The sequence below is a fragment of the Apis laboriosa genome, unplaced genomic scaffold, assembly GCF_014066325.1.
Source record: "Apis laboriosa isolate Shangri-la unplaced genomic scaffold, ASM1406632v1 scaffold112_cov148, whole genome shotgun sequence".
Lineage (NCBI taxonomy): Eukaryota > Metazoa > Arthropoda > Insecta > Hymenoptera > Apidae > Apis > Apis laboriosa.
Genome location: NW_025220865.1, coordinates 2,042,517 through 2,068,034, shown reverse-complemented (window position 1 = coordinate 2,068,034; position 25,518 = coordinate 2,042,517). Strand labels below are relative to the sequence as shown.

The 25,518-nt window shown below is 26.0% G+C and overlaps 3 protein-coding genes across 5 annotated transcripts in view; 2 read left to right on the top strand and 1 right to left on the bottom strand.

Annotated features, from left to right (window-relative positions):
• The window catches only part of LOC122711781 (icarapin-like), a 40,870-nt gene extending 26,695 nt beyond the window's left edge, over nucleotides 1–14,175 (top strand). Inside the window, exons 3-4 of one of the 2 annotated variants that reach the window (XM_043930845.1) lie at nucleotides 12,026–12,141; nucleotides 13,347–14,175. In XM_043930845.1, the coding sequence (XP_043786780.1) occupies nucleotides 12,026–12,141; nucleotides 13,347–13,622 (392 nt within the window). In that variant the 3' untranslated portion in view covers nucleotides 13,623–14,175. Of the gene's footprint in view, nucleotides 1–12,013; nucleotides 12,142–13,346 lie in introns of both variants that reach the window. The other variant, XM_043930838.1, reaches the window with a different exon arrangement.
• A 1,120-nt stretch (nucleotides 14,176–15,295) lies between these two features.
• LOC122712751 (syntaxin-5) lies at nucleotides 15,296–17,708 on the top strand. Its single transcript, XM_043932609.1, has 5 exons — nucleotides 15,296–15,813; nucleotides 16,087–16,343; nucleotides 16,414–16,590; nucleotides 16,933–17,054; nucleotides 17,260–17,708. Exons 1-5 carry the CDS (start codon nucleotides 15,435–15,437, stop codon nucleotides 17,417–17,419), a joined length of 1,095 nt encoding a protein of 364 aa, XP_043788544.1. The 5' UTR covers nucleotides 15,296–15,434; the 3' UTR covers nucleotides 17,420–17,708.
• Nucleotides 17,709–17,785: 77 nt separating this feature from the next.
• On the bottom strand, nucleotides 17,786–25,280 carry LOC122712741 (transport and Golgi organization protein 1). 2 transcript variants are annotated; one of them, XR_006346411.1, is made up of 16 exons: nucleotides 24,873–25,280; nucleotides 24,648–24,781; nucleotides 22,673–24,371; nucleotides 22,489–22,565; nucleotides 22,263–22,400; nucleotides 21,965–22,081; nucleotides 21,815–21,892; nucleotides 21,469–21,693; nucleotides 21,046–21,213; nucleotides 20,746–20,968; nucleotides 20,537–20,675; nucleotides 20,344–20,433; nucleotides 20,168–20,264; nucleotides 19,944–20,067; nucleotides 18,764–19,463; nucleotides 17,786–18,326 (listed from the first exon to the last, which is right to left on the bottom strand). XR_006346411.1 is itself a non-coding variant. In XM_043932593.1 (16 exons), the coding sequence occupies exons 1-16, from the start codon at nucleotides 25,030–25,032 to the stop codon at nucleotides 18,268–18,270; spliced, it is 4,002 nt and encodes a 1,333-aa protein (XP_043788528.1). In that variant the 5' UTR covers nucleotides 25,033–25,280; the 3' UTR covers nucleotides 17,786–18,267. The 2 variants fall into 2 exon arrangements, 1 of the variants encoding a protein (XP_043788528.1); XM_043932593.1 differs by having other exon boundaries at nucleotides 18,990–19,463.
• Nucleotides 25,281–25,518: the final 238 nt, after the last annotated feature.

Sequence of the window (25,518 nt, the reverse complement as noted above, 5' to 3'; positions counted from 1 at the left end):
AATCGTGGCGGTATGCGCGATAACGAGGGAGGGGAAAGGGGAAGGGGAATTACACGCTCAGGGGTTGAAAAACTGATAACCGCATGATCGTTTCAGGTTAACTCAGAAATCTTGTTATTTCCCGGTTATATATCGAAAGGAAGGAGGTTTTGCTTTTTTTTTTTTTAGAATTTGAAACTAGTTGGAATTGATATATTTTTAAACGGAAATGTAATAAGCGATATTGTATCCCTTAAGGATATAATAGGTATAATAGATAGGAGGTTTTTTTTTTTTTTTTTTTTTATATATTTTATGATATATGAATTTGGAATGGTGGTTTGTTCAAATGTATAAAAATTGTTTTGGTGATTATAAAAGAGGGCATAAAATATTCAAGGTATATATATAGCACGCGTGACAGTACACGAAATCTCTTTTTAAGCTTCTTTTTATCTCTTCAGTTTCTATATTTACGTAAAAATTTTTACTTTGCACGATTATCGACGGCCGGTAAAATCGTACATGTACGTATGTATAGATATATATATATATATCTTTGTGTTAAAAAGATTTCTAATAATGAGATTTAATCGTAAAATATTATTTTTCCATTAAAGTTACTGTAACGTAAACTCGTACCACGACCTAGATTCGAAAGGAAGCGTATTTACAGATTCCAACATCTCTGGCAATTTATCGACGCTTAAATAAATTAATCGACGAAAACTGAGAACCTCTATCCTGGAATAACGCAGGAGTTTCGAAGTCATTTCCGCGTTAAGTGTTGAAGCTATTCTTGAGCGTGAAATAATATAGGAGTTCCGAAGTTACTTTCCTCGTCATGAAATATTGTTAAAGTTTTCCAAGTTACTTTTCAACATAAATGTAATGGTTTTGCAGTTACTCTTATCCTTAAGCATCAGAATTACTTCGATACGTTAGTTTCAAAAGTTTCGAAATAATATTATATTTTAGCACGTGATACGTGATGCTCCGTTTTCTATATTCTTTTTAATAAATTTTTTACTTTTTAATGACCAAACTGATTGAGAAAGCATTCTAAAATTATTATTATTATTATTATATTAATAGAACGATCTCGTAGTAAGTAATGCAATTAAGTTACAGATGATGGATAATTATTTATTTTTTCGTATCCATTATTTAATTACCGTTAAATGAGTTACTTAATTGAATTAATTGTTTTATAACGAGCAAATAAATGATTGCAATTCAACCGTAAAATCGTTTCAATTATCATGCTTTTCTCAAGATTTCTTATCGCCATTTTATCGCTTCCGCTGTACCAAGAAATTATTAAACCTGTAGAAATCATCATCTCTCACAATTAATCGAAAAATATCTGTCGACCAAAAATTTGTTGTCATTTTTCCAATTGACAAATCCGTTACTTTTATTATCGATTAAAAATCGATTTATATATTTCACATCAAATTTCAAATCAAATTTTCGATTAAGTTAAATTATTTATTATATTAACTATCGAATCAAGAGAAATTAATTCTCCTATTTATATTTATAACACGCCAAGAAAAAAGATTTTACCAAGGTAGCGGAGCACGAATAAAATTGAAAATGGAAATCAAGGCTAATGAATCACAGGCTAAAGAAAAAAATATAATATAAATTCCTCGAGAAACACTTTAGAGAAAATCTTTATAGAATACGTAATAATAACAATATAATTCGTTCAAACTGTCAAACACTGAAATTGGCCGATTGACACCATAAATCACCAGTTATAAAACATGCCGTGAAATCGATATAATTATAAAATTATATCGGCGATAAAGAAGACTGTAGTTTGAGGCTGTACTAATGAAAGCAATTAGCAGAAATTACCGCCCTAATTAGCTGGTCGTGATTACTGCGGCATCGCAGGAAACTGCGGATCCTTTTTCGCCTTCCTTTTCCTCTTTCTCTCTCTCTCTCTCTCTCTCTGTCCTCCTTTCTTTTCCATACCTTCTTTTCTCCTCCTCCTCCTCCTCCTTCTCCTCTACGTAACGGAAAATTGATTTTATAGTCTTCGAGACGAACATCTGCAATTTGTGTTGCCAGTTCCACGCGCTTCTGCTCACGTTCCCGTAGCAATTTCATGAATATATCTGCATACCGTTAGAAACGAGTTTCGAAAAGAAAAAAGGAGGGAAGCTGTGAGAAACGTAGCAAAGAGAGGGAATGGGAGAAGGGAAACGAGAGAAAAGAAACAACGTGGGAAGAGGGATCGGTGAGGATGCGAGCGGGATGGGAGAAGATTGATGACATTATCGCGTGGAATTTAAGATGAAGAGGTATTTAAAGGAACTCGATATTCTTGGAAACGTATACACTACGTATGATCCGTGATCGAATAGAAAGAAATCGAAAATCCATAACTGGATTCGCGTAATGGTTGTGTACTATTCAACGGTACTAGGGATCCCTATATTGTCCCTAAGCGCTGCAGATGTAGTTACGTGTCCGCTCACCGCGATTAGAGGATCGAGTTGGAATCCGTGTTAAACGAGAAATATAACGCGTATATTTGAATAATATTATCATAATTTTTTCAAATTATTACATATATATATATATATACATTTCTCAAATTATTTGTGAGAAGATCAAAATTTGAAATTTGTATAAAAGTATATTGTTTTTACAATTTTCCTTTTCTTTTTCTTTTTTAAATAGATTATATAGAAGTAGTTTCTTTTTTTAAATAGATTAATTAGATTCTATTTGTAATATATATATATATATATATATTTCAATCTACCACTAATATCGATAATAGCCAGCAAGGATGTTGGTTAATATTATGAAACCAGTAAGAAGAATATTGTAACCATCTGCATTTAGTTGAACGATTAATCATTCTTGTTGAATGTTTGCCCGCGATGAATCATAGCTGACTATAACTTTGCTCGAGCAGTTGTTTTAAAATTTTTTGCGTCAGTTCTAAAGACCGAGTTCTTGTTAAAACTTGTCAATCGTTCAATTATTATTATTAAAGTAACTTGATTTTCGTTTAAATAAATATTTATCCTATCTATTAATATATTTTAATACATCGTCCATTTCCATTCTATATTTAGATATTCTTATATTTAGTATTTTCATTGTATTCAAATTTCTAAATTTATTCTTTATGTCGGAATTTTAAAAAAAATCTTTTTCTTTTTCTTTTTCTTTTATAATTTATAATATAATTTCGTTTTCAATTCAGCATTTTTCTATTCAAAGTTTTAATCATTTCAAACATCGAATCAAATTTTAAAGCCGGATTTATAATCGAATAGAACAATCTCCGCTGAATCGATTGCATATTTAACGCGTTGCAAACTTTGAACGCTTGTCGTATGAATTTTTCAACGTCTCACACCATGGAATTATTTGTTTGGTGTGAATTGTTAAACATGCTCACTCGACCAGTTAAATACAGTTTGTTCAATGTTAAAACGCATTCCGCTGTGAGTAGTAAATATAGAGATATTTTGCCGAAAACCTTGCGTCGAGTAACCGGAAGACGTTCATTAATTAAAATTGATTAGAAATGTGAAATTTACTGTTGAACAGCTTTATATTTAATTGTCCATTTATCTATTCAAACGAAAATAAAATTTTCATCTCAAATTTCATATGTACACATCTATAATAATTCAACAAAATATTTAAAAAAAAAAAAAAAAAAAATGGTGAAAAAATATTATACGATTCAAATTTACGCGGTAAAAATAGAATCTATTATTAGACGATAGATGGCAGAATGAGAAAAAATAAATTCGCATAAATAAATATATCGCGTATTTATCCTATATTTTTCTAATACGTGAAATTTAAGTAATACTAAAAAAAATAAACAAAAGTAAATTTTCTTTTTAAATCTATGAAAAAAAAAAAATAGGAAAGAGATAACAAAAGATAATATCCTATGAACATCGATTTGCAAGGAAATGGAACGATCTCGATACGTAGACAGAAGGCCACGTTATTTAACAACGAGATCGCGAAACAAAAAAAAGAAAAAAACCAACTATTATCTCGCTAGTTGCACAATCCTTGCAAAAGCGAGTTTTGCACTCGAAAGGTCGACTTCTGCCAAAGTCTCGGCGATCGTAGCTCTTGGTTTGCTCGTATCGACGATCACTTTCACCATCGAGATACCCTTTTTTTTTTTTTTTTTTATTAACGCGCTGTCGATCTCGAAACAAAGGAACAAAGAGGCAATGAATACAAGAAGAACAAAAAAAAAAAAAAAGAAGAAAAGAAAAAAAGAAAGAAAGAAAGAAAAGAGGAATAAGAGGAGAATAATTGCACGGGTCGATCGTGTAATTCATTAGTCGAGAGACGAACTGTTGAATGGACAGCAATTTTCGGTAATCGTCGATTGCACGACTCGATGAGTCGTTATTCAGATCCGCGTTACGTATCCGGACTGGCAGCCAGAGTGGAAGAAAGGGTCTTCAGGATTAAAAGTTGCAGAGCTCGAGTGCAGACGAGACGGTGGAGAAGGGGGAAGAGGGGTCGTTGTTAAAAAGGGGAGAAAATTTACGCCTGAAAAGAGATGCCGCACGGTGAAAAGGAGGAACGAGAGGGCTCGAGATGTACGGGGTGTTTCGCCAGAGAAAAGAATGGTGCGTTCATGTAGCCAGAGTCGAGAGGATGTTTTTTGGTAAATATTGTCTTGTTTCCGAGACTTAGATGCGAAGGATGCAGTAGAAATTTAGAAATTTATATGTTTACATCGAGTGGTTTCTCGTGTAATTAAAAAAAAAAAAAAAAAAACCATAAAAAATTAACATTTTGTATTTTCAATTCGTTGTAAAGTAATTTTACTGAATCAATATTATTCCAATTTCTTTTTCCACGAATTAATATCGAAAATTTTAATAAATTTAAAAAATTCATTTAAAAAATTGAAAAATAAACAAGAATGTAAGAATTAAATTGATTTTCATGAATTTTAAATTTTATTTATTATTCGCACAATTTTATCTAATCTAAATACGAGATGATGTTTATATTCGATTTTCCACTCGTTTATCGATAACTATATTCCAAAAAATGGCCGATAACTATATTATAGCAAGATCTATAAATCCTATTGATCGAGCTTATGATCGTCCGGTATACGTGATATTTGACGAACGATATCGATTGTATGACGGGCCATGGTTACGTGGAAATGTCAGGGATTTTATCCGCGGCAATGAAGCGTTTTGTCGATGGTGAGCAGGGGGCCCACGAAATTCGGCCGATCGAACAAGAAAAGCCCGAATCGGAACTGTCGTCGCCAGCCGAATAATTCGTTCCCTTCGAAACGCCATTTTCGAAACTGTTCAACACGCTCGAATATCCATTCGATTAATGAAACTGGTTTTCAACTGATTCGAATTGATCCCCGCTATAGAGACGAAATCGTGCAATATTTGTCAACGTCCGTGGATTAAAATGTCTTTTAAATTTATGAAGGAGGAGGAGGGGGGAGACTTTTGATAATGGGCTTCTTTGAAATTAATTATTCGAGGAAATTAAAATTTCGTCGAATCTTTCGATCTTCGATTCTTATTCAGGTTTTGAAGATAATTAAGTAGGGAAGAAAAGGATTGAAACGATTGAGGAAAATTGGAGAATGATTTAATAGGATTCGTGACGGATTAAGAGATTCATAAATTTAAATAAAATTGTGGAAGAATTTGGAGAGAGTGAATAGATGATTGAAATTTTTCATTTGTGGAATATAAACGATGAGTAATATGCAAAAGTATGTAAAACATTCAAAGTAAAGTAAAGTAACAATTGCTGAACATTTAAAGATTAACCTAACCTAACTTAACCTAAAATAATCAAAGTAAATATTTTATTTCAATTTATAAGTTTGATTGGGGAAAAAACTATAATCAAGATAATCGTATAATCAAAGATAAACATTTTGACTTAAGTTAAGATTATTAGGTTAATCCTTTTTTTAATTGAATCTACTTACAAAAAAAAATTTATTAAAAATAGATATTACTAACATGAAAAATATAAAAAAAAATTCATTCCAAAGCAAATCTTCTTAACTTCTTATATATTTTATAACCTTGCAACGAACAAGGATCATAAAAGCGATGTCAGGGTCTCGTTTTACTGGTTTTTGAATATGGTTCGCTTGTTCTTACATAATTTAATGCAATTCTCGCAGCGACCAAGGTGAAATTATTATTATCCTATTAACGGGATCATTGCTGAAACCAGAACGGAGGAATAATTATCTGATTGAATATTTTTTTTATAGCGAAGATTCGAAATATTATATTAATTAATCTGAAGCATGCATGTAACGTATCGAGTTAACTAGAATTGATATGATAAACAATATATGCATGTTGTTTTATTTCTTTCTAAAAGCAAATAGATATGTATCTGTATATGCATATTTCAGTACACAATGTATCGCTTAATCGAAAATTTCATTAGATAAACGAAAGTGAAAGTAACAATGTATTTGTATGCATGCAATAGTATTCAAATATTAATTTAATTTTCTTTTTATATTTCAATAGAACAATGATTATACATATTGATTGAAGAGAATTATAATGATACACAATTGAAATATTTGGTTGAAAACAAAATCTTGAAAAACGTAAAAAATATTCTACCATCTATAAACAAATTTTGATCAACTCGTAAACAACAAAAATAATAAACTACCATTGATAAAAAAATTTTAAATATTCATATCACTTAATTCATGTTCAAAATTGCTATATATCATATAATAATAAACATTCATACGTGTTATAAGAATCGCGTTATGTCCTTAATAACTTAACCTATAAAGTTAACGAAATACATGAACTCTCACACGCACTCTTCCACACGAAATATATAAAAAGAAGAAAAAAAAAAAGGGGGGAAAGATCAAAAGCAATATTCCTTTCAAGATTCTTTCACATCACTGTTTTTTTTCTTTTTCTTTAAATTAAGTTTAACACTGCTCAGTTGCCCGAACATGTAATCACTCGTAGCGATACGGTCTTATCGTCAAGTTTCAACCTTTTTCTACGATAGGTTGGCGCTCGAATCGCCAGCGGTTCTCCGCGATTATGGCGGCGTCCGCGCGTAACCGCGATAAAACGTTATTGCCCTCGCGGCTGTCCGGATAGGAACGGAAAAGTGAAATCGCGGTCACAGGTAGGGTCATGGAGTAACGCTCCACGAAATCGATTATCGGGTAAATTACCATAATATCGTTGCCGCTGAATCGCCGCTCATTAGGACAAAGGTAAATTCACGTTTGAGAAAAAGTTATTCTAACCGGAAGTGCCAGTGACCGTAGTTCCGAAAATTTATTAAAACATTATACCACGATTTTCATAGCATTCTCTAAATGAGAACTAACATTTACTTAGGGAATTTGATTTACGAAATATTTTTTTTTATTTTCCGAAATTTAATTTTTAAAAACTCGAATTTCGTAAGATTTTGTGGAATTTTTGAAACTTGAAAATACTTATCTTGTTTGTTTAAAAATGGACTTGTACTATTTTTTTTTATTATTTAATTCATACGTTGCAGATCGCATTGAAGCGAATTATATTTAATATTCTTGATTATTGAATTTTTCACAAAGTTCAAACAATGTGTTTTAATCATTCGATTTAATCCAGTTTATATAACTATAAGAATTGTTCCATTTCTCATCTAGAAATTCGATTTGTCTTGTTGGAAATCTCACGATACGAGGAAAGAAATTGTATCTCACTGTCTTTGATACTCTTAACGAAATTAACTCGTACATGGACCATTAATAAATGGGACGGCAGATAATTGTTTCCAATCTCCCCAACTGGAAAATAAATTAGGAACAATTACGAAGAGCCTTTGTATCTTTTAACAATGGTCAAACGTAATACGTGTATGTACATATCAACTACGATACATTGTATATTATTGTATGTACTATCTCTATTTCAATAAATTTTCTTTTTTTTCTTCGTTAATTTTCTAACGTAAATGCGGATATTATCAAGAAACATTGTGTAATATAGGTTATATCCTTATTAAGTTTCTATGTGGCAATGATAGTCTGAATTTTATTCTATATTGTAGACGTAATAAAATATGCGGAATTTATCGATACGATTATCACCTATCTCCATGCATTCATGACCTCAATTATAAATAAATTATTATTACATTATCGGGATAGAAATCGGGTTATCATCAATGCCGTTCTGCTTATAGTGGAAAAAATTCATCATTAAAAATATATTTTTTGAATAATTAATTGCCTTGTGTAAATATAAGAATTGAATAAATTTCATATATGGATCATTGAGAAAATTCAAACAATTTAAGATTATCAAGAATATAATCCTAAGAATATATATTGTCAAGAATATTTTATATAAGATAAACTGTTCTTATTTATTTAATTGTTTCTTGAGAATTTAAAACGAGATATCCTATAATAGAATATTTCAAAACAATAATTTTTCATATTTGCAAAAATGCATTTTCGTAAATTACTAAGATGCCAGATCAAAAAATCAAGTTCATCAAAAATTCAGAAATTTCAGAATTTCAAAAATCTAAAAACTTTTTAAATATCTTGATCAAATTTCAAATTTATTTAAAATTTTCATATTTGTTATTTTTGACTTCAATTATAATTATAAACTTCAATAATTAATTTCAATCTATTCGATTTTTTAATAAAATTTATTAATCCATATAAAATTTAATGTATTCTTCTTTTATGAATTCCAATTTCCAAATTTTGTGTATTTTAAATCAATTTATCCAATTTTTATACTTTTCAAATTATCTCACTTGATTGATGTATGTCTTGAGCAAATGTTTACAAACTATATATGTTTCTTCTTTAAACTTTTTAATCTTTATGAATTCCAAGCTATTCTATTAGCTGTTCAATATCTAAGAGTCCCAAACCAATCTACTCGATTTCTATGTGTCCCAAGGTAATCTATTCTACTTTTACAAATCTCAAACCAATCCACTTCAATTTTATATATCACAAGCCAATCCGATTTCTACAATCACAAAATTGATTTTTTAAACTTTGAAGTTTACATTTATATATATTTTATATTTTTCCATTTTTTTAAAATCTTCATGAATTTTAATATCACATCAGATCTCAGTCATTGCATTATATGAATAAACTAAGATTTATTAAATATCTTCTATAAAATGCTATATTGCATTAATGAATGATTATTTCGAAAGTGAATATTATCAAGTTTCATCAATCTAATAATGATTTCTATTTTTTTAGATTTCATCAAATTTCCTATATATGTAATAACTTTCAATTTTAAATGTGAAATTTATTAATTATTTAAATAATAATTTTTAAATAATGTATATCAAATTTTACAATCCTATTATTCCTTCAAATCTATATACTTGTATGAAAGAGCTTGTTTCTCATATGAGTGCAATATGACATAAGTATATCATGTCGTACGATTTAATAGTGGTCTTTGCCGAATTTCAATGATCCTAGAGAGTTTAATCTTTATTGCGTTCTCCAAGTACTTAATAATCTCTATCGGGAAACACGAGCTCGTGATGATTTGTATTCGACCACTACTGTCATGTGGTCTACATCATACCTTACAAACTCGAGGTTGTCTTTATTGTATCCCTCGCGTTCCGTTTGTCCTGCATTGCGTATCACATGTTTATGATTACCAAGTTCTGGAAGTCTCTTGTCATATACGAGTCTATAGCTATGCTTTACAACTTACTAAAGACAAACATATATATATATATATATATGACATAGAGTAGAGCAACTTCTTTACTCAAATATATGTATTACATTGAATTAATTAAAGTTTCATGTATCCAGCTCCTTTGCCTAAGAAATATTCACTGTTATATTCACGTAGTACCTACTTATATACAACTTCAGAACTGTAAACTGCGCATGCTCAGACAAATAGAACGAAAAAAGATGGATGCGTTGATCAGTTGACTCTTATCAATCTATGATTTCATATAATGTTTCTGATTAAGATGTTTTTATTTAATCTTTCTCATTGACCTATATTTAGTTGTAATAGTGAAAATATCACTTTATAATCATTATCAATTAAAAATGTTTTTTGTATTTTTATATCTTTTATTTTTTTCGGTTAATTTTCTCCAAATTCATTTTTATAAAATAGGTTAACTTAAAATATACTTCTAAAATAATAATTTGTTAAAATTATAATCGATATTTTATATTTTTTAACATTATTTAAAATATAATTAAGAATATTGTTATAAATATTACTTACTAAATTTGATTTTCAATCATTTAATATATATCTCATATACGATATAATTTTGTCAATCAGAACATTTGTATAATTGTTTACGTCGATTGAAATATCCTTGTGAGATTGACATGAAAAAAATCATGTAATCTGCATTATATTAAGTTATTATTTCTCAACTGATAAAGCGGTTAAACGCGCAATTTCAATCGACAATAGTCTATAGAAGTAATTACAGTTTCTATTTTCGTATCTGCCTTTCAACTAATAATTTTCTCTTAATATATACGTGTACCTATATATAATACTTTTTGAATTATACTTGATGTTTTTAGATTACATCATTGTAAGATTTTTTGAATATTATTCTGTTTCTCATGTTTCTCAAAAGAAAATATTCTATAGGTTTACAATGCAAGTCCGATTTTAGTTTCTGGATTCTTTTTCTTAACGATTCAAGATATTAATATCGATAGATATTTCATTTTTGTACAAATGGCGCGTGTTTACTCGACGAATGAATATCAGAATATTAAAGTTTCTTTTATTGGTTTCCTGGGAAATAGCCCGTCAAATGAGAATGTAGGAAATAGTAAATAAAAATATATTTTAAAAAAAAAAAGATGTCTTATTATTATTTTGAAATTGCGACGATAACTATTTCAAAATGTTAAAAATTATAGAAATATTATTAATGTGTACGTGTGTTATAGTGATATTATATTTTCTATTATATTTTAAATTGATAGAAGATGGAATGGTAGAAATTAATATAATTTAATATTTAATTTTATAATCTTGTAATATTATTTATTAGAATATTTTTCTCTTTAAATCATTAAAAGTTAAATATTGGCTGTTGAAATTAATTCCAAATATACATTTATATGTATGTTAAAATTAATATTTTATTTCAGACAGATTATTTATTGGTTGGTTTATATTTGTTGTAATAGGGTCAAGTTCAATGTATACTCGTTGATCTGAAACAGAAATACATACATATTTTGATCGATACATGATGACGAAATATTTAATGCTTTAATCTTGGCATCAACATCTTAAAAATATTATTATTATATATACTATAAATATTATTATAATTAGAAAAAAATATATTTGATTAAAATTTAGAATTTCACTATTTCATTCATTAAAATTTAATTAAAATTAGATTGATTAAAGATTGTAAAATTTTTACAAACAATATATAATATATACTTATACAAATATAAATAATATATAATTATTTCCATTTCAACAAATCCAAGATTCAATCCGAAAAAAATTATAAAAAAATTGTAAAAAATCAAATCGGATTTTTTAATTCTCTTTCAATTATCTTCGAAAGCTTCCAAGTTTTCCTAATTAATAAATTTAATCAGCAGATGATAAAAGTTTTCAATCTATTTTTCAAAAGAGTATTGCCAGATAACAATTTATAAATAATATTATATACAACACAAATATAGAATTTCATTAGATCAGATCAGAAATTCAAATTAGTTTTAACTTTTGATTTTAATTTAATGTTCTTTTTTTTATTAAAATAAGGATTTAATCTTAAAATTTAATAAAGAAAAAAAATGAATGTTCTCAAAAAAGATCTATTAATATCTACGATATAATTCGTTATAAGTATAATTCGTTTTTTTTTATATCCAATCCTTGATTAATATCATCATAATTATGCAATGAAAATTTCAATTAATCATTTATATTCTTATCAATATAATAATATCTTTTAGGTGCAATTTCAGCTCACATGAAGAAAGTGAGGGAGCAGATGGCTGGCATTTTGTCACGTATTCCCGAGCAAGGTGTTGTGAATTGGAACAAGATTCCTGAAGGAGCGAATACTACCTCTACCACCAAGGTTAGTCACGCGTAAATATTACGCTCATTTCCGGTTGCCTCGTTCGGCCAATCAGTTCACTGACTCAAATTCGTTCCTTCGGTTGAAATCTTTTGTCGTTACAATATATATGCATACATATATATGTAGTATTATCTTTGTACAATGATACATTTGAATATAGATATAATACTGTAAGAAGTATTCTATTCATGAGAATGAAAATCTTATGAGATGATTTGTATCTTCAATATTCGATTTACGAAAAAAATCATAAGAAATACAAATGTCTAAGAAAAATATTTTGGAAAATCGAAAATAGAACAATTAGACGAAAAATTATAATTTTTATATTTAATTATTTTAATATTTGTCTAATTTTACATTATTAAAAAAATAATTTTACATTAACGATATACAACAAATATTATATATAAATTGTAAAATATTATAAATTAAAATTAATCAAGATTTAATCGAAATGTTAAATATAACTATAAATCAACAAAACGATTCTATAATCGTCTTTAAATATTTTCTTCAAAAAGATATTTCTACGTTATTAGTTTTAAGCTCAAAATAAAGACAATGTACCACAATAATTCTGCCTTTTACCTCTTGTGAAAGATGAAATAATGAAACAAGATTCTCCAACTTTAGCATTACTCAAATATAATTAATGGTACTACTTAAGAGTTGAAGTACAAGTAACATGTACATGTCCTCCTCTGAATACGTGCAATATACATTGTCGTAATTTACGTAATGAATTGCACAACGAAATCTGCACATCAATGCCGATCTGGTTGCTATATTTCCTGGGATGAACTAACTGCTGTGCCACTTGAACTGATGTGCAGCATTTAGTTTTTAATGTATCATTCCTTGAAAAGTGTGTTTCATCTTAAAATATAATTGTATTATATTCAAGTTAATATAGATACGATTCTACAAAATGAAAAAAATTGATTTAAAAACTGTTGTTCTGAAAATTTTTTTTCAATCTTTTAAAAAGAAATTAAAAATATTTTCTTTACTAAGGATTTTTTGATTATCACTATTTATTTATCATTGTTATTACCTATCATCGCTATTATATCGCTATTTATCACTGTTATTTTTAAATTAAATTAAATATTCTATCATTATATAAATAATGATATAAATATTATATCATTATATTATCTTGTATATTATATTATAAACTAATATCATTGTTTTTTTAGATCATCGATGGACACGTGGTAACCATTAATGAAACGACTTATACCGATGGTAGCGACGATTACAGCACACTGATCCGCGTCCGTGTAATCGACGTGAGACCCCAGAATGAAACAATCTTGACAACGGTAAGCAGCGAAGCGGACAGCGATGTAACCACTTTGCCTACACTTATCGGAAAGAATGATACCAGCACCCAATCTTCAAGGAGTGTAGAAAGCGTCGAAGATTTTGACAACGAGATACCGAAGAATCAAGGAGATGTATTAACTGCTTAAAGCAGTCAAGAAATAATTTAAAAGGCAATGTCAGATTAATTGAATCCGAAAGATCCATTTTTCCTTAATTTTCTATGAAAATCTAATAATTTTTTTTTTTTTTGTATATTATATCATGTGTCTATGTAAAAAATTTTGAAGTTATTACATTTATAGTTATAAAAATATTTCTATAATCCTTTTTCGAATAAAATTTATCCATCTCAAAATTTGTAAAAATAAATTTAATCTTCCTTAAACCTATATGCTATATACTATCCTGATTATATCGTAATGCAATATAAATAGATATAATATAAATATATACTATAGTTGAATCAGATGGAAGTGATATAGTAAATGAATGAAGAGAAAGAAAGAGAGGGAGAGAGAGGGAGAGAGAGAAAGAGAGAGAGAGAGAGAGAAAGTAAAAAACATAAGATTTCCGTCCGCGAAGCTCTTTCGGATTCAAACTGACATTCGTGTACGAAAATTGTAAACTATCGTGAGACAAAAAAAATGTTGATTATCGTAGAGAGTTAATAGAGATATAATATACATATATTTTATGTTCTTTTATAGTTTTATCTGTTATACATTTATAATGATTCGCCTATAATGAAGCCGATTATTCTATGTACCTCAAAGATTAATAGGTGAATTACAGATTTGCATACGATTATTTTATAAAATTATCATATTATATAATAACAAGATTGTATTACAAATTATATTTTATCTATGATTATTCAATGGTAAAATTTTCAAAAGGGAGTGAGAATATCTTTTTTTAAATTTTTGTTTAAATAAAAAAAATATAGTTTGAAATGTTTTTATTTCTCTTAAATTCTTCCTTTCTTTCCTTTTTTTTATCTCAAATCTCTTAGCAAAAATACGTATAGCATATAACAGAAATTTTATATATGTATTTGTAATGATCAATCATGTTTTACATTAATAAAAATTTTTTAAATATTTAAAAAAGCACATGTGTAAGTATCATAATAGCAAATGATTAAAAATATGCAATTTAATATCTAATATTAATATCTAATATTAATACAATTTTGGTGTAGAATGATTCTTTATTTAAATTTTTGAGTGAGAAAAAATAAAAAAAAATTGATCTATTTTTTTATAAATTCTAGAACAATATAATTAAATAAATAATTTAAAACAATCAATTATTATATGAAAACAACTTTTGAATGAAAAAATATTTAACATAAAAAATGAAAATTGATTTATCTTGTAAAATTATAATAAAATTATATATTAAAATAAAAGATCTTATTTAATATTATAATAAAATATAAATTCATATAAAAAATGTATAAAAAATTAAATAATCTTGCATTAATATATTATAATATTAAACTTCATTTATGTAAATAAATACTGTATATACATATACGTAAAAAAAACAAATTTTTATAAATAATTTTGAAAATATTTTGTAATAACAATAAGTAATAAATTATTATTAAAATTTATTATTAATTTTGAAAATTGTGAAAATTATATGAATATACATTAAAGTATTTCATAAAATATTTTTTTCGTGCTTTAAGAATAAATAATGTTTAAATTTAAATTTCATCATGATGTTAAACATAATCCTAGTAATATTTCATTTCAGGGAATGCACAACGTGACATCCGACGTTGTCAGAATATAGGAACAAAAATCACTATATAAATATAACTGTCATGTGGACGTGTCAGTTTCAATCTGTTGATACATTTGCTAAAAAATATTTTAGATAAATGAGTAATACGTATTGCGTTTTTTAAAGTCGTAAAAGTGTAAATTCGTAAAAAAACTAAGAATGCAATGCCAGCACGTAGACGACACGTTGGCTTGGAGCATGGTGTAGACCATGGTTTCGTGATCACAACCTCAAACAGTCCTTGGCAGGGCAATATCATAAGTCAGCAGAGTTCTAATCATGAAAGTGAAGGGTGCGATTTAACACAAAACTCAAAAAAGCAAGCGGACATCGCACCATCGACAATGACGTCCCGCGATAGAACTAATGAATTCATTAATGCCATTCGAATGATGCAAAGCAGAACCGTGGCACGAGCGGTGATTTCGCAAAACCCTCGTCGAGCACGTCAATTGCAAAGTTACTCGAATTTCATGATGATAGCTAAGAGTATTGGAAAGAATATAGCGAGCACTTATACTAAATTAGAAAAACTTGCTCTGTGTAAGATTATTATGATCTAATATTATCACATCTAATCATATTTATCTAATATTATTTCATTTTAATAAATTCTATCATTTACAAGTTTCTATTTCTATTAAATTCATTCATATATTTATACTTTTATTTCTAATAAATAATAATTTTTGATAAAAAGAGATTCATATATTCATATGTGTGATATGTATAAATTATAAGCATGTAAATAACATTTAATAAATTTAATTATATTTATATAAAAAAAGAATATACTTATCAGATCAATTATTTTAGTGGCAAAAAGAAAATCGATATTTAATGATAGACAAGTGGAAATAGAAGAATTAACAAATATCATAAAAACAGATTTAAAAAGTTTAAATCATCAAATAGGAAAGCTGCAAGAACTTAGTAAAAAACAACGAGAAGGATATAGTGCATCTCATAGTCATCACGTAGCTTCACATTCATCTTCAATTGTTATGACATTACAATCAAAATTGGCAAATATGTCAAATCATTTTAAAAGTGTTCTTGAAATGAGATCAGAGGTATGTAAGAAAAAAAAGTTAAAAAAGATTAAAATAATTATATATTATAATTTTCTTTTAAAATGCATAGAATATGAGAGAGGAACAAAGTAGAAGACAACAATTTACTCAAGGTTCTGTATCTACTCTGTTACCTCCAAGTGTTGCTGGAAAACAAGGTTCATTGTTATTGCAAGAAGAAACTTCTCCTTCTTCTGTAGTTATAAATTTGGATTCAGCAATGATGCAAGCAGTTCAGGATGATACTGTAAGTTCTATAGTAAATATAATAATATTATTTAATACTAATTATAATAATATTGCTTATTGTACAATATGTATAATATGTGCACTTTTAATATTTTTAATAAAATAGTTTAAAAATTTACATACATAACACATATAGATTCAATAAACAAAAATTTTAATAAATTTATAAATATGAATGATTATTATACAGAAACGTTATTATATAGCATAAAGAAAAAAAGTTAAAAATTATATTGCATATAAAAATTTCAATTTTAGAAAAGATAGACATAATACATTTTGTATAATAAGCCAAAAATATATATAACAAAAATAAATAAATTTAAAAATAATTCATTAGGATGCATATGTTCAATCAAGAGCAGAAACAATGCAAAGTATAGAATCTACTATTGTTGAACTTGGTGGAATTTTTCAACAATTAGCACATATGGTTAAAGAACAAGAGGAAATGGTGGAAAGGTATAAATATTTTAATTATTTATAAAATTTTTAATTTTTATTAAATGTTGTGCATATATATATATATGTATGTATATTTTATCTTATGCTCAATAATTTTACTAAAAATTTTTCTTTTAATGTTTATTTGTTTTAGATATATAGAAAATATTAATAAATATTTTGCATTTATACAAATACTGATAAAATTTTTATTAATTTTCAGGATAGATTCCAATATAGAAGATACAGAAATAAATGTGGAAGCAGCTCATGCAGAGATCTTAAAATATTTTCAATCTGTAACTAATAACAGGTGGTTAATGATAAAAATATTCGCGGTTCTTATATTTTTCTTTATATTTTTTGTAGTGTTTTTGGCATAAAATAATTATTACATTATTATTATGCATATTTCTTTATGCAAATTTATAGTTGACCATCCATATCCATTAATTGTGATATAAGATGATCGAAGAACAAGACGAATTTTTATAAAATTACGACTCATTAGTTATAGAATAATAATATAATCATTGCATTCCTTGACCTCTTTGTTGAAATGTGAATACTGTAAGTATTACTTATTAAAAGGTCCATCAATGTAGACAAAGGAGCTACATTGTTTGTAAAATGTAAAAAGAAAACTATGAATAATAAATGTATAATTTTCAATGTTTGGTAATTTTTGAAACATGTATATATAAACAATAAGTAGGTTTCTTAAAAAATTATGAAACATAACATAATAATATAAATTACAATTTATTTCAATTTTTTAAAATTTTATATAACAATTATTTAATCTAAATTCATATTACAATTTATTTCCCGTTTGAATGATTTACAAAGACGATAATTTTTTCAATTTGATTAAAGAATTATATATAACTATATAAAGAAATTTTTTTACAATTTTGTCTATTTGTATATTTCAATACATCCCTAAGAAATAATTAAACGTATATACAATTTGCTTCTTTTTTTTTTTAAATATCAGTGATGATTAACAAATATATTTTTTATAATAAACTAATTATATGTTTATCACAATAAATACCATATCAAAATGCATGATTTTATTTCTCATGAAGTAATAAATGCTCGTTCTATTAGCATTAATATGTTCTGCATCACTGTTATTTGTTTATTGAATTTTTTTGTTAATGAATATCTCAATTACTAATGACAAGTTGAACGCACATACGAATTATTTTATAACAAAATAGAAGTTTCAAACTTTGCTGTTATGATGTGACTTGTCTAGTGATTCTCCTGAAGAATGTAAGGAACCTGAGAAAAGTATTAAATTGTGAATAACATATTGTAGTTATTATCATCTTATTTTTTGTTATTATTAATTACAAATATGAAGAAAAAAACGTTAAAAATTATTAATTTTAGAAAATTATTATGTAAAAACAAATAAAAATTTTAAATAGGACGATCTTAATATTGTACGTATATAATAGAGAATATAAAAATATTAAATTCAAATCACAAATATTTTATATAAGTATATTTTATGTAAAATATATTTTAACGATAATATTAATAAATATTAACAATATTATTAAAATAATAAAAAATCGATACAGGATATGTCATACAGATATATGATAAAAATTTAAAAAATTTTGTAATTTAATTTTGTCACTTCATGCATATTCTGTATCGATAGAAATAAAAATTTCTGTATTATTAGCAAAATCAATTTTGAAACATTCAACCTGATATATTGCACTTTATTTGCAATTATTTCCTTCCATAGTACTCCAAAATTGTCTCACTTTAGAGAATCGCTTGCGTCCTTGCATGCACAACAAAAGAAAGAAAAAAGAAAATAATAATGGCAAAAAAATGCAAGAAAATCATTTCAATGAAAAATGAAATCGACCATTAATGGGTGTCAATCAAATCAGTTTCTTGCAGTTGCTTGTCATCTTATACACAAACCTTTGTGATTTCGAACTCGTTCTCGTTGTGTTGGATGGAAGCCAGAATTGCGTGGAGGCGGCAGTGATTCTTCCCCCCATGAATGCGACGTTCCAAGGGGTAGTGGTAATATTGAAGCAGGAGGAGGTGGAGGAGGTGATCTATGATCAAAAGGTGGAAGTATGTGTGGAGACATTGGTGGTGGGGAACCAGCATTATCATACCTATTGGAAGTAGGAGGATGTAAAGGCATAGGTGGAGGTGAAGATAAACGACCACCCAATGGTGGTGGTCGTTGGCTAACTTCGTATGGTGGTACACCGGATGCATTTGGCAATGGAGGTGGTAAATATGGTGGAAATAGTGAATGTAAATAAGAAGGTGGTGGCGGTGGCGGAACACCCGAAGAACCAGAAAACATTATAGGAGAACTGGATGATTCTGCTCCTAGATATAATGGAGGTGACGTTGTCATCTCTCCATTTGCCTCCAGTCCTGTTTAAAAATCATGTTAAAAAAGACAATTTTCTACATTAGAATATTCTACAATATCAGTTTAAAAGATTCACTGATGATAAATGGACCTATAATATATACATATATTATATATATGTATATGTATATATATATTTTTCATCATAATTCAGTGCAAGATTTAAATACAGCATGTCTCAGTCAAGTCTGTTATAAAGCGATATTTCGATAACATAATTACTGAGTTACTAATATTTATACATTATATAATTTAACTTTATATATTCGATAACTAACAAAAACAATTTCTATGTCTATAATTTCTACTAATACTAAATAAAAAATATACAACAATTTAATAACAACTATAAAACATACATTTTTGAATACTTTCATTTTATTTATCAAGGTAAAGTTGAAAAATTACTATCTAAAGTAATTATGAAATGAAGTTTGAATAATAAATATATATCAAAAGAAATATTTTTTCTTTATACTTACGATGCAATTTTACTTCAGGATCTACATCATTTATATTCTTTTCTATTAAAGTAAGACGATTACGTAATTGTCCTGCTTCAACTTTAGATTCTTCTAAACGACGTTCAACTTGACGGGCTACAACCTTACATACACATATATACATTATAAGATTTTATATGAAATATTACATATTAAAAGATTTAATAATTTAACACAATTAAAAATTATTAAAATATTCATACCCATTGTTCATGTGCCTTTGTTTCAAGCAAAGAAATTTGATTTTTATATTCTCTTTCTTGATCTAATATTTCACGTTTCAATACTTCTACTTGTTGTCTAAATGCAATTCAAAAATTTAATGTTACAATAACTATAAAATAATTTTTTGAAAATATTTTAAATAATGAAAACTTACTTATAATTTTGTATTTCATTTTGCATTGTTTGTATTCGTTCTACAGTGGATACAACTTCACCCTGTTGTTGCAACCAAATAGCTTCTTCTCTATAATAATATATTATATATTTTATTAATTAATAAAAAATATTTTTATTTAGTTAATAAAAAAAAATATTTTTTATTAATTGCTTAGATAAATTTTTAATACTTTTGCCGTTGTGCCTCTTTTTCTTCGAAAAAATTTGTCAATACTTCAAGTCGTGTTTCTGCATCTTTCTTTTCTTTTTCTGCTATTTTGCATTGTTCAGTCAAAGTTGCCATTTCTTCTTTAACGACCTTTACATGTTCTATAATTTAAAAGATTATATTTGAATATATTTTTAATCATCTAATTATAAATGATAGTTTGAAATATACCTTCTAATAAATTATGAACTCCTTCAATCTCAGCTAATCGTATTTTTAATTCATTTCTTTCTTCAAACAATGTTTTTGCCTCTGCTTTAATATGTGATACATCATATAACTTGTCTAAATCCAAGTTATTAGAATTCAATCGATTAATAACATCTACGAGATCTTTTATTTCTACTTCTTTACCTTTCAATTCTTTTTCTAAAGTTGCTTTTTCAATAGAAATCTTAGAGAGATAAATAATGTTATAATATATATAAAACATAATATTATATAATAATTTTAAATATATTTAATATTTACTTCTTTGAGTCGCATTTCTAATTGTTGCACCTTATCGATCAACGTTTGTTCGGCATTGTTTTTACTGTTGATTTCCAATTTTAAATTTTCCGTAACTCTAGTAAATTCAACTTCAAATTCTTCATATTTTTTTTTAATAAATGCAAGCTCTGTTGATAAAGATTCGTTCTGTAAAATATTCAGTATTAAAAATTACACATATACAATACAATAAAATATATACAATATATATGAAATATAAATATATATTTCCAATATATTAAAATAATATTTTTAATAAATATACAAACATTACAAAATATCTATAATTACGAACCTCAAGTTTATCGAATTCAAGCTGCGATAAACATGTAGAATATAACATGCAATTAAATATATACATCTCTTTATAAAAAATTATTCAATTTAAATATGCATGCTTACCTCTTGAGTTTTAAGATTTAAAGCATTCGTTAAAGATTCGTTTGCAGCTTGTTGAGCATTCAATCTGGTTTGTAAGTCTTCTACTGATTGAGCTAAAGGATTAACTTCATTATTCGATGAAAGAACTTCTCGCAACATTTTTTCTAATTCTAATCCAGCTTCAGTAGCACTTTCTAGGTCTTTCTCTAACATAGCTACTTGATCTTCTAATTCTGCTTTTGCATTCTATTAAAAAATATTAAATTAAATAATAAATATTAATATTATCATTATTATATATTTATTATTGATAAATATTTAAATAACGTTACAAAATATTAGATATTAAATAAATATAAAATATTACCTGTGAAATTTTTAAATCAGCTCTTAAAGAAATTACCATTTCATCAGATCCAAATGATTCATCTTCCATACGGCTTAACTACAATATATTTTCTTATAATATAAATTCATAAAAAAGAATAATAATATAATATATATTATATTGTATTACCTTTTCTTTTGTTGATTTTAGATTTTCATTCACCATTGTACATTCTGCTTCTGAAATAAGTAAATCTTTTTCAAGTTTGTTGATTCTAGCTATCAGTCGTTTATCACTCCTCATATTCTATAAACATATAAAATTAATAAAATTATATATGCAATTATATATTTTTGTTCTTAATTTCAAATAACTTTTGATTAGTATTATTAATATCAATCATTAAATTATAATTATTATTAAATTATTTTATATTTAATATAAAATATATTATAACAGAAATATTTTTATTGTATTTAATTAATACCTCAATGCAATAGTACCCTAAGGAAAATATAAGTGTTGCAATAGCAGTGACACTTAAATACATTAGTGTTAACCAATGATTGCTTTCAATCTGTATTTCACTTATTATAGCATTTTCTCCATTTTGAGAAGTTTGTTCCTGTAATAATTAACTAAATAATAAGTAAAACATGAAAAATATATAGTTTAGAATTGAAATATTTTATATATATATAATTCATACTTACATGATATGAATAATATTTTTGAACATCTTCTGAAGAACATTCAACATTATCAGCTATACAAACATTAGGAGGTGTAACTAAAAAATATAATGCAAATTAATAAAAATTATTTGTAAGTACAATACAATAATCTAAATAAAATTATTTTTTTATTATAAGACAATAAATGATTTCTGTGTTGTACCTTCTATTTCATGAAAAATATTTTCAGATGTTTTTTTAGTTACAGATAAAATATCCTCATTTTTTAAATCATATTTATTTGAACTTGTTTCTTTTACTAGCATAGTATCTTCAATATCAACTACAATTTTTTTTGAATTAGATTCAATTTTTGATATTGCTTCTTTATGTTCAATATTTTCTGTTTCAATATTCTCAGCAGATGGTATTATTGACATTTTATCTTTTATATTTTGAGTAAAGAATAATGATGATAAATCTTGATCATTATCATATTTATTTAAATTTTCAATACTTGTATTTTCTTCTTCCTTTTTTATATTATTTTGATCTGTATTTGATTGAATGACATTTTCAAAATATTGCATATTTTTTGTATTAATTGTGATATCTTCTAATAATGTATTATTATTTATTTCAATTCCATCAGAATTTTCTATATTTGATATATTTGATTTAATTTCATTAGTTGTAATTATAACATTTTCTGAAGACTGAATATCTTTTGTCTCAATTTCAGGAGAACTTTCTGCATTTTGTACATCTGATTTAATATCACTGATCGTATTTATTGTAACATTTTGTAAAAACTGGATATCTTTAATTTCAAATTCATTAGATTTTTCTATACTTTGTATATTTGATGTAATATCATTAGATGTTGCCATAATACTTTCTGGAGACTGAAGATCTTTTATTTCAATTTTATAAGAATTTTCTATATTTTGTATATCTACCTTAATGTCACTAGTTGCAATTGTATCATCTTGTGAAACTTGAATATTTTTTATTTCTGTATTCTGTACTTCTAATTTAGTTTCATTTATAATATTTTCTAAGGCTTGATTATCTTTTACATCAATTTCATTAGAATTTTTTGCATCTTGTAAATCTGTTTTTATATGATTGGCTGATGATAAAATATCTGGTTCTTTAATTTGATCAGTATTTTCTATATTTTGTATATGTAGTTTGGTATCAATATTTTCAATTACTTCATTGGAATTGATATTATCTTTTTTAATTAATTCAACTATTTCTTCACCTTTAATATTTAATGTTTCTTTAGAAATATCAGATATAGATATTTGTAAATCATTAGTATCATCATTTTTTTTTAATGATTGATCTTTTTCATCAGTAAATAACTCATTTTCATTCTCTGTTGCATATTCTATTTTATCAGAAATTGCACTTATATTTAATGGTGAACTGTGAATTAGATCAGGTAAATCTAATATTTTTTCTGAACTTATCACAAAATCTTTAATATCAACTTCAACAATTTTTTCCTTACTTTCTAATTTATCTTTTGTGCTCATTAATGTTTCATCAATAGCACTTTGTTTATTTGGCACTACTGTTGCTTGTATGATATCTTTTATAAGAGTTGGTTCTATAGAAGGTTCATTATGATTTAAGTGAACTGTAGTTCCATCAATAATCTGATAAGATGGAGTTACACCAATTTCATTCTGTGGCAGTTCTTTTGTGGATTTCAAATCTAAATTGTCAATTTGTTTAGTATCCTTTTTATCAAATACTGATTTATTTTTTCTTTGATTAGGCTGAAGTTTATTATTAGATGAAACATTATTATTAAATAATGGATCAATAGACACTTCATATTGTAAATCCTTATGTAAAACTTTATATTCTTTTATAAATGACTTTGATACATATCCATGTTTGCCATTTATCTAAAATGAATAAAGTTCCTAATAGTATTTATATAAATATTTAATTTTCATAATAAAAATAAAATAAAAAATCATAAAATGAAGAAAAAAATATAATATAATCAATATTTTTATATTATTTTTATCATATAATTTGATTATTTTAGATTATACTTCAATCATAAAAATTCCAATTTTTATTTTTGTTATATAACTTCAAATAATTATATATATAATAAAGATTGAAAAAAATTAATAATAAGTGAAATTAAAAAAATTAAAATTAATAAAATTTACCTCTACACCCCACAAATCTTTTCTCTTGCCTGCTTCTTTACTATAAACTGTGACTTTTTCATTAACATTAAACGATAATAATCCCAATTCATTTGGAATATATTTAATTGTTGTTCTAGCTAATGAAATAGGTTCTACGGAAAATATATCATTAAATAATTCATGTATTAAAAAAACAGATTTTAAAATAGATACATATTGAGAATAAAGTATGGCTTCAATTACCGGAACAATTAGGATCATAGCATAGTCGTTTGTCTGATAAAACTGAGGAACATTGTGATATTGCACTAAATATTATTGCAATAACTAAAAATAATATTTTAATAAACAAATTCATTTTCGTCATAATTTTACTATTGCAGTTCCACATCACTACTAACATATAATGAGACAGCCTTGGACGCACATTTTACCCGTGAAGTAATCTATAATAAGATGGTTCGATGAAAGGAATATTTAATATTGTTCTGAAATGAACATTAACTATACTTCACAGTTTGATTGGCAATCGAATTTAAATAAAATTTTAAAAAATCAATGATTAATCGTTAAAATCTTCAATTTTATACATTTTCACACATATTATTATATTCCAGAACTTTATATATATATAATTTAGGTTATAGAAAATGTAATTAACACACATATGTAAATAAGTGGGTACGTATGCATTAAGAATAAAGAGTGCCAACTGATATAAAATCATACAAATTTTCAACAAACCTATTGTTACGCCCTCTCAGAATGCACATGCGCAATATAAAAAGTCGAATATAATCTCATAGTCTATTTTATATACAAATATAATAGCATATCAGCATAGATAAGTTAAAAAATAGATGTAACAATCAATGTATTTTTTTGATCT